Genomic DNA, 10,755 nt, shown 5'->3' with positions numbered 1-10,755 from the left:
TTCATCTAAAAAATTTTTGGAAGATGCCGCCTATTTTTTTTATAATTTTTATTACAATGGTATAGCTAGTCTGTTGTTAAAAAAACAATATTACACATCAGTTGAGAAACATGTTTTGGTGTTTTTAAATCATAGGATTCCTTTTAAGACATCATCACCGTCACAAATTAAGACTTAATATATGCGAAGATGTTGATACATGGGAGTTAATGAACAGGAAAACTGAACATAAATTGTATAAAAAACAGTTTCTTTTACAAGTCCGTAAACATACATTTGTAATTAAAAAAATATATTTTTTTTTTCCTATTTGTTACAAATTTTACAACAACTCCAACCAAAACATCAAAGAGATAAATTTAAAAGTTATACTTTTGCTACATTGACATCACTGCCAACTGCCAAGATGACAAATGTCAACCAACAATCAAAATACACCTATTTATTGTTTAAAGTTATTTTCCCGCGCAAGCGTTTAAATGTTTAGATTACAAGAAAATACATACCAGTTCGACATATTTACAAATAATACTTTTTAAATATAGTTACATTATGGCTTGGAATAAAATAAATTGTTGTCAGCGAGAATTGCAATTGCTTGGTACACTTAACGGAGGTCAAAGTTTTAGGTATTGTATGTTTAAAGTGACTCTTGTTCCTATCTGACATGTTTCCTTTACGTTTAACAATTTTAGGTGGAATTATAATAAAGACACAAATGAATGGAAAGGCGTTTTTTCAAGAACCTTATGGAAGTTACGGCAACGAGACGATTTTTTGGAATATCAAGTTTTAGGATCTCTACTCATTAAATCAAAAGAAAATAATTCTGTTAAAGTAGATTTTGCGGATATGCTTACAAAATATTTTAGGTTAGATTTCAACTTAAAAGACCACTACAAAGTATGGTCAGATAAAGATGAACTTTTTAAATCTGCCTGTACAAAGTTCTATGGAATAAGAATGCTAAATCAGGAGCCTGTAGAAAATCTTTTTTCGTTTATCTGCAGCCAGAACAATCATATTTCCAGGTAATTTTCTATTTTTGCTACAATTACAACATGTATTCATTCAAAATTGTCTAAATGTCTTATTATAAAGGATATCCAGCCTGGTTGAAAAACTCTGCATCTATTATGGTGATGAAATTTGTCAGTTTGAAGGAGTGACATATTATGCTTTTCCTGATGTAGAAAAGCTTATGGACATAAAAGTAATATTATTTGACACATATATAATATTAGTATTTTAAAGTTTGTGTACTATAGTGTCATCTAATAAAGTAATGAATTGTCTTTAGGTGGAATCTAAATTAAGAGAACTAGGTTTTGGTTATAGAGCCAAATTTATTCAAAAATCAGCGGCTCAGATTGTAGAGTGGGGAGGAGACGAATGGTTTAAAAGATTAAAGGATATGAAATACAAGGACGCCCGACAGGAACTTATAAAATTGTGTGGAATCGGACCTAAAGTATGTGCAGCTTTGATATAAACTAATTGCTTCACTTATAAAATTTTCAATTTATATTCAAAAATTTTAATTTTAATCATAAAAAAAAATAAAAAATACTAAAAACCTATTATCACAATTTAATTTATGAAAATCAGTCACCGAATAACAAAAAAGTAAAATAAATCTATTGATCTAACATTTTCTAATCTCTCTTAGCATCGGTGAGATAAAAATTAATTTCACTCATTAAATGTAATTTTTTTTTGTTCTAAAACCATTGTAATATCAAATGTTTCAGGTCGCTGACTGTATATGCCTGATGTCATTGAATCATCTAGAGGCACTTCCTGTTGACACGCACGTGTATCAAATAGCTGCCACAAACTATCTCCCACACTTGAAAGGTAAAAAAAGTGTCACAGAAAAAATTTATACTGAAATAGGCGACCACTTTAGAAGTTTGTATGGAGATAAAGCAGGATGGGCACATACTGTGAGTGTACTGAAACTGTAAATAATCACATTTAGATTTTATAATTAATTAAGAAAATTCAACAAAAATTCCTCTTCCAGGTACTGTTCTGTGCTGATTTAAAAAAATTTCAACAAGATGACTCGAATGAGGATGTCGTTAAAAGTAAAAGAAAAAAGAAAAAATAATGGCATTAGTTTAAATACGTGTTTATTTAATATTTAATAAGGCTTACAATGTAACATATAAAAATACAAAAAAAAAAAAACATTAAGATAATTTTGGTCACTACAACACAACCACGGAATGATTTATACAGTTCAATCCAATATCACATATGAAAAACAGATTATTTATTTCCCTTAACATAGAATAAAAATACAAAACAAATATATTATAGCAAATATTATGCTAAGTATTCAATTATAAGTAACATTTTACTGAGATGATGTAACAAACACTAACAGTATAAGCAGTTGCTATGTAAAATAAATAAGGTAAGTCCGATAATTCTCAATAATATAAACATTGCACGTAATTTTACTTGCTGCCATAGTAAATCTGTGGACAGAATTCGATGAGAGCTTGTAAAGCTCTTATTTCAAACGCCAAGTCTGTGATAGCTGGTGGGGTAGCGACCAATGTTGGAGCAAAAACGGTACTCAGGTTATGAGCTGACATTTTGTTCACATCCGCATGCTGAGAAACTCTGGAAAAATATAAAGATAATAATAAAATTTTTCTAGAAAAATTAAACCTGCTGAGATTTTTATACAAATTGACTTGATGTATGTGCCGACATACAAACAGTTTGACCATAAATTATTTTACTAGTCTAACTCTGTTTGAGCTTATTAAAATATATAGAATTACATATTATATGTGAGCTATTTCTCGGATGGTAAAGAGTTTTAAAAATGTGTTTACAAAAAAACGGTATATGGCAAATTAATTGAAAATTACCTTTTTATATAACTAACAGAAGCATCAAATTTGTTATTTATATAACCTCTAATTTACGTAAAAAACTGGGTCAAACACTGTAATCTAACTTGAAAGAGCAGTTGTCTTCATTAAACAGTACATGTAGTTTTTAGGGTCCTTTAGTACAAACCTATTTAAATGTTGAACCATGTACTGTAAGCAGTTGAAATGTGCCGGAGGAAGCAAATCGAGACACTCCCGCAGCATTGTCACTTGCAAGGCCGTTGTTTTCGTTTCTGAAACATATTTTATTTAGGTGTGATTTTGAACTCATTCATTAAAGGAATAAAATCATAAAAAAAAATTACTATAGTATAATTTGTACTGCATAGTTATATATTAAGCAATATTTATAGCTTAGTGTAACTAAGAAAGATGTATATATAAAAATAAACATACGAATGGCACTAATGAGTTTCGGATGTACGTCATAGGTAATAAGAGGCACTGGTAACAGTCGAAGATAAAGCTTTAGTGTCCCCGCTATCACATTTATGTTGCTAAAAACGCTCAAATCGGTCGATTCACCATCTGTACAAGAATAAATTATCAAGTATAATTTCTTGTATACAATATGTGCTTTCCCACATTTATTAATTTACAAAAATAGTATACAGTAGCCAAACCTTTATCAAAAGCCATTTTCAAAGCCTCAATCTCATCTGCGAATCCTGATACTCTGTAAATACCCTCAGAATCCATTCCCCTGGCTTCAATTTCATTCACACACTTCCTTACTACAAATGGCAGTGTACTTGAGTGAGCATTCAGTAATGTTGTCAGGTCTATACCGAATACTCCCCTGAGTTTCTTTAGGTCCGGTAAACAGTGATTAGGTACTCTCTCAGAACATTTCGAGTGAGCTATGAAACCACAGTCTGAAAAAAAAATAAAAAATAATAGTGCTTCCCAGAAGTCTTATAACAAAATGTGTAGCTTTTATTAAAATACTCTCAATTTACTTTATAGATTATAAAAAATATGTCAATATTTTAAGAAGTAATGTTTTACCTTCACATTTGACTCCTTGCGCTGTAAAGCCCCAAAGAAAGTTGGCGCACAGTTCACACCAATTTAGTCCTTTAAATGTATGCAACTTAAAACTATGCGCTTTCAGATACTTAAATAGTAACGGACTATCTTCTAGCATTGGTGTTAGATCTAACGTTTTCTTGACATCATTGTCAACTTCGACAATTTTGTTCTCATTTTTATGGAAAATTGGACTAGATTTATTGGATGCCCTAGAATCCAAAATGTTTATTTATTTTGTTTACAAAGAACATTTAATAATAAGGAATTAATTATGACAACAATTTGTTTTAATTAAACCTAAACAGGTAGATAATCATTTGTTTTTATCCTCAATTGTAAACAATTTCTCAAAATATAGGAAAAACATATATTCCTTTGTCCACCTAGTGAATTAAAAGTATGCTAAACTATATGGTCACTAATTTTGTTATTATTGAACAGATACTAAATAATGATCTGAAACTTTTTAATCCCTTTTTTGGTGTCTTTTATTTTTAATTTTTCAATTTTACTGTATAAGTATATAAAATTAGTAATTCTCTATTAATCATCATAAGTTTTACTCACTGTTGCATTTTAGACAAAGTATTCAGTTTTCTTCTATTAAGAGTAACATAGGGACTTTCTGTGTAATTTGTTCGACAGTTAATCATCTCTAGTATATGATGTGCCTTTAGCTCCATGTGACAGAATATGAGGCCATCGGCAACTAGATCATATATACAGTCATATCTCTTGTCCTTAATATAATGTGTCCCATCGTAATATAGTTTATAGTGATGTATTCTATCGTTGAACCTTGAAATACAGATTAAAGTGAAATATTTTTTTCTGAATGGACTCGGAACAGGCAACTTTAAGGCATATTACTGAGAAGACAACAATTACATATATATTCAAGTATATAATTAATTTGATAATCAGAATTTACTACAAATGTTTTTAAATCTTTATACATAAGGTAATATAAATCGATTAGGCGATGATAGCATTTATATATATATGTTCTATAGAAGCCACAATTAGGAAATTAACAGAGTCATAGTATATTTAGCTTATAAAATATAGTTACGCATTCATAAATTTTTATATTTAGTTTTCTATAAAAAAATATTATAAAGTACCTCCAAGAGAGTGTATAAAAATCATTAAGCTCATTGCCTTTCCTAATAAGAAAAGCTCCATTGGGCTCCTCTTCTAATAATAATGTAGCCTCCTTATGTCCCATTACACCATGGTATTCTTTCCCATAAAATTCAGGTCTATATGGACAATTCTCACAAATTATGCGCTTCGGCGTTGGAGCCTCCATCTGAATTCTGTAAACTAAAATCGAAAAATATCAAATAAAGTTCACAATGCAGTGAATAGGCGCTCTAGTTTGTATTTAGCTCACGTTCTGGTTTCCAAATATTTTTCAGATTTTCCATGGTTGAGTTTCTAAAGTATTTTATTTAAATACCAATGCAGACAAAACACTGAAAACAAATAAAATATAAACAAGTATATCTTAACGTAAACAAATCACAAAACAATAATCAAAGTCAAGATTTCCTTTCCAGTTGTTAATAGCACAGTACACAGATACAATAATAAGTGTTTACAGCTAAAAACTTTACTGTGAGATAGCTAATATAAATTACAATTGTAGTTATTGTTGCTTTAGCGAATATTCCACGATTATATAATGATATTTACAAATACCTATATAATGTACTATTTGTAGTGTATTGTGGTTATATTACATTCATCTGATATTCAAAATTTGAGCATCACCATTTGAAAGGCTTGTAATAATAAAGAAACGAAGTGAAAAGTACAATTAAATATTTTTTGTTAATAATGCGGAATACAATGATGTATACTTCTTCATTAATAGTTTATAGAACTCTTTGATAACAAGCATCACTACGTATTTGATGTGGGTGCTTTCCATTTTCATTGACATTGGCTTTGAGAAAATCTTAAAGATAAAATTTTATTATACAGTTTTAATTATCAATCACCAATGCGGAAACTTATTTCCTTTTAAATATATATAAATATATATATATATATATATGTTTGGTAGGATATTATATAGATACTTAATATTTCTAAAAGGTACCTATCATGGATATATTTCATTGAAGCATTTAACGATTAAAAAAATTGGACAAAAATCTATATTCGTAAAAAAAATTATAAATTCTACTGTTAATCTCAAAAATTATAAGTTAGCTCCCTCTATCAGTGCAAATAAAAAAGTTAATATTTGTTGAAATATTATTTTTCAGACCTACAAAACTCGTTCAATTCCAGTTATAAACCGAAAGAAAAATTATTCATTATCATATTTGTAATATCCTTAAAATTAAATGCAATTTGACTGCAAAAGGTAATAATATCACATTTTATCCAGAATTAAAACTGGTTCTCACGAATTTTATATGTTAAAGGAAACTCCCCCACGACGAACCATTACAGTCAACATTAAAAACAGCAGGACATGTTTAAAATGTAAGGCTTACGGGATACATATGGTAATAGATAAGATATCATAGTGACAAGCCAATTATATCATCTAGTTATTTACTTGTCCTAACTATGAAGGTATAATAGAAATGTCCTCGAATAAATCGTTTTTAATTCGAGAAAAAACATTTTTCTTGACCTTTATCTTTCAATGTCGTTGATACATCACTATTGTATTTTGGATTAAATTAGAAACAACCGCTATCTAGCTATTTCTTTATAAAGTTATATTATATACATGTAACATTAACCATTGGTACACATTTTTAATGAAAATTAATTTGTTTATTATATTTCTATATATATATTACAACAATTCGGCACATATATCTAATGTACAGATTGAATCCTATTAGATTTTTCTGTTACCTTCTACTTTCGAGTTGACAACGTACATGCTCATTGAAATAATTCATAGTTCAGAGGAATAATGAAAGATTTTAGATCTGCGTCTGAAATGTCGTTACAAGTACTTGCGAGTTCTTTTTATCTATACCGTAGCCTGTAGTACCTATTTGTAATTTATAGGATAATTTTAATTGATTTAACAAACAACTTTAAAAACAAACAAACAAAATTGTGTACAAAATTTTAAACAGAACTTTGTGATCAAGGGGTAATTTTACAAATTCTTAGTGACACAGTTTCAAACAAACGCCATTCGGCAATCTAATCGTAATATAATAAAAATCTATCCATTTTTAATCTATATTGCATCTTAATCGTCAACAATTTATTTGAACATTTATTACTATATTGTTTGTAAAGCGTTATGAAATAAGATGTGGTAAACCGAAAATAATATCAAATAATCATACCCAGAATTGGGTCAAATTCATTGTTTATCATTCTAATCAAATATTCTATAATTAATAGATAAAAAAACGCTTAAACGTCCGCCTTGTTAAGGGCGGAACCTGAAAGGACATTCAAATTGTATAAAAGTAACGTACAATTTTGTAATGCATTGTACTTATTACTGACGTTGTTAGGAAACAAGACGTTCGCGTAAATAACTTCCGTAAAATGTGTTCTAAATTAGCTGTTCTCGTTGTTCTGGCTGTATGCCAATGCGGCTTAGCTTGGATCTTCAACAATATCGATTATAGAATGTTGGAAAAAAACTTTTTGGAAGAAATGGAAGCATCTGAAGAAGATTATGACTTAACGCCTGAAGAATTAGCTCGATTAAGATTCAGTTTAATATATCCAGGTAGTTTATCTAACTTGCATGTTGGTACAAACGTTTATTATGATCTTATTGATTTCCACAAGTTAGGTCTTGGTGCGTTTATTGATTTGAAAACTTATGTTTTCAAAAAAATCCTTTCAAGAAAATCCATTTGCCGCTTCATCGACAATTGTTAAATTAAAATCTAATTATGAATTAAAATGTTTTTTTTTTATAGAGTTAAAGTAGAGTCAGTATACTTTTATTATTATCTCAATTTTTCTTTTCATTAAATAGAATTAAAATATATATTTATATATAAACAATTGTATGTAGGTATCGTTACTTTTGAAAATAATGGTTTAAAAGAAAGATGAAAGGTCTTAGCTATGACTTCGAATATTTAACGTCATGGAATGAAAGGAAGACGAAATCACTTGTATCTAAACATTTTAAATTAGATATAAATAGTTCAGAATTTATATTTCAGGTACAAAATGGTGTGGACCAGGCAATATTGCTGATAACTACGATGATCTTGGCACATCCAAAGAGGCTGATATCTGTTGTCGGAATCACGACAACTGCCCCGATAGCATACCTGCGGGGGAGACGAGGTTTAATCTCACTAATGACGCATATTACACCAGGTATGTGCACATAACACGAATAGATGAAATGAAAGTTTTGTCAATTCCACATACAAAAATCTTAGAACAGTACTATTTTTTCATTACCTGATTTATTTTATTGTTCCAAACCCTTCTGATATTTACAAGGTGTTGTTAGGAATTCCGCAATTTGTCACAATGATTGATTTGATTGCTTATAAAATGGTCGGTAATTTTTTTTTACCGATTTTTATTTTCATAATTAGAGAATTGTAATTAACTTTGATGACATTTAATACGAACAAAATGTGCTAAAATAGAACACAGTATAATAAAATCAAAATATACACGCAGCATAGCGAAGTATTACATTTGATGAATTTTAAAATGCTTCACAATTTTATAACTGTTTGAAAAAAATATTTTTGTATGGTAAATTTGTCTTAATAAACAACCAGAGTAGACACAGTAGTAATTTTATACGAGTTCAGTTTTATTAAAAGATATTTTACTTCAATATGTTCGTATGTCTTTCGTTAAGATTCCTGAAAGAATTTTATTATTTTATTTCATTTCTCTGGCCTTACTGTTTGAATTATTTAATAGGTGTTTATTTTACAACTACCTATTTTATTATTTTTGTAGCCTCAGGCATGCGATAAGCAACTTCCTTTTGAAAGAGGAGTTGACAATTTTTTATGGTCACACCGTCTCTTACCTTGCCTCGCCCTTGCGTTACGCGGTGAATTATGTTTTAACATCTAGTAATTAATGCGGGTTTACAAATTTTACAACCATTCAACGAAATACAATGAAGACGTTTTAATGAAAACAATGAATCACTTACCAAACATATTTAATTAATTTATTTTTATTTGAAACGACAAAACGAAGCTTCTGAGCATGATTCGTTTCATCTCCGTACCTACATTCGCCATCAATGATCTCGCCAATATAATCTAGGACAACTTGCTTCATCATATTTCAGATTGAGTTGCGAATGCGACGAATCCTTCCGTCAATGTCTACGGAATGCCACCACGAGATCGGCTAGAGCTATCGGGCTCATGTATTTCAATGTCATTGGAACACAATGCTTCCGCGATGATTATCCAGTCACAGGATGTAAGAGGAAGGGAGGGTGAGTTTACTACCATCTTAACCTTATAGATCGACCTTATACCATTTTGATGATACAGTTAAGCGTCTTCAATATCTCTTTATGTAGTTATAGCTAGCCAGTGAAATTATATAGGAGAAAAATCCCCAACCTCATTTGAAAGTGACAAAAAAATAGATCAGTATGAATGATTTCGAACAACATCAAGAGCGCCAGTTTTTATCTCTGCTTCATTAAAGTTGTTAAAGTTACTTCTCCAGTTCTAACAATATATAGATTTTCTTATAAAATTAACAAGCTTTGAAAGAAAATGAGGAACGGTTATAAATACATTCCGATCTTACAATTTCGGTCCTAGTAATAATGAAAAGAAAGCCTTGCAAATAGTTCTGTATGCTTATTCTGGGTTTATATCATCACTAACGTACGAAACCTCTCCCGTTTACATTAATATCCTACGTTAATACTATATGCGAAGATTTAAACATGAAAAACTTTTATGGCATCGTATTTATAGTGACGATGCTACCTCAGAGTTAGCGTTAGTATTAGTCACGAGCGTCACAAAATATAATCACGAATAGATTTTATTATATGTTCACTCAGTACATAAATATGATCGTTTTCAAAACAACTATTTCATTAATATTCATTGCCTTTATGATTATATAATAAAATTTTTATATTCATAGTTACACTAAAGAATATTGAAATAGTCATATATTTATATCTAAGATTATTGACGATATTACATTCTGTCCGTGATCACGGATGCTGTGGATAACCGAAACGTCGAGTAAAATGTAAAATCAAATAACAATTCCCCGTCGTATATTCCAAAATCATAGTTTCATTGAAATGTTTACGTATTTGTACGCAAATAAATTGTTATATTTTAGTTGACCTGAACTCGCTAGTAGATGTAGTCGCAGTAGTTATTTATCTATCTCTTAAATACTTGATTGTACATTTATAAAATTGATGACTTACCTAACATGACATCGTTATTAATTTTATTAAAATGGTCGAAATATTATAATAAAATCAACGGTAAATGAATAAAGATTATATAATTTTTTTAGATGGCTGGGCACGAAATGCATTGAATATTCATATAACACCACAGAAGAGATGATCTACCAGTGGTTTGACGTGCCCAACTACTAGAAGAAAATTTAACTGATACACCGCGACACACAACAAGGAATATTCGCACCAAGAACGTTCTGACAAACGTATACAACGCATTGTTTGTTATATTAAGAAATGTAATATTTTCTGTGATCTAGATTATAATTAATTATTAATAATTTATTTATTGACTGTGACACAAATTAAAATTTGATCGTTTATGTTAACTAAACATTAAACATACCATGTGAATAAAAACTTGAA

The 10,755-nt window shown here is 29.5% G+C and overlaps 3 protein-coding genes across 3 annotated transcripts; 2 read left to right on the top strand and 1 right to left on the bottom strand.

Moving 5' to 3' along the window:
- The first annotated feature begins 408 nt into the window (after nt 1–408).
- On the top strand, nt 409–2,128 carry LOC116777447 (N-glycosylase/DNA lyase). The gene is made up of 6 exons (XM_032670993.2): nt 409–629; nt 696–1,031; nt 1,102–1,213; nt 1,301–1,471; nt 1,752–1,946; nt 2,027–2,128. The coding sequence occupies exons 1-6, from the start codon at nt 553–555 to the stop codon at nt 2,111–2,113; spliced, it is 978 nt and encodes a 325-aa protein (XP_032526884.1). The 5' UTR covers nt 409–552; the 3' UTR covers nt 2,114–2,128.
- Nucleotides 2,119–5,529, bottom strand: LOC116777887 (beta-chimaerin). Its single transcript, XM_032671670.2, has 8 exons — nt 5,341–5,529; nt 5,069–5,270; nt 4,512–4,742; nt 3,921–4,153; nt 3,536–3,787; nt 3,309–3,440; nt 3,040–3,145; nt 2,119–2,634 (listed from the first exon to the last, which is right to left on the bottom strand). Exons 1-8 carry the CDS (start codon nt 5,372–5,374, stop codon nt 2,466–2,468), a joined length of 1,359 nt encoding a protein of 452 aa, XP_032527561.1. The 5' UTR covers nt 5,375–5,529; the 3' UTR covers nt 2,119–2,465.
- Nucleotides 5,530–7,432: 1,903 nt separating this feature from the next.
- Nucleotides 7,433–10,751, top strand: LOC116777590 (phospholipase A2-like). Its single transcript, XM_032671222.2, has 4 exons — nt 7,433–7,671; nt 8,120–8,279; nt 9,229–9,381; nt 10,443–10,751. The coding sequence occupies exons 1-4, from the start codon at nt 7,485–7,487 to the stop codon at nt 10,525–10,527; spliced, it is 585 nt and encodes a 194-aa protein (XP_032527113.1). The 5' UTR covers nt 7,433–7,484; the 3' UTR covers nt 10,528–10,751.
- Nucleotides 10,752–10,755: the final 4 nt, after the last annotated feature.

The sequence above is a fragment of the Danaus plexippus genome, chromosome Z (assembly GCF_018135715.1).
Source record: "Danaus plexippus chromosome Z, MEX_DaPlex, whole genome shotgun sequence".
In the NCBI taxonomy this organism is placed as follows: domain Eukaryota; kingdom Metazoa; phylum Arthropoda; class Insecta; order Lepidoptera; family Nymphalidae; genus Danaus; species Danaus plexippus.
This window is presented reverse-complemented; position numbering and strand designations above follow the sequence as displayed.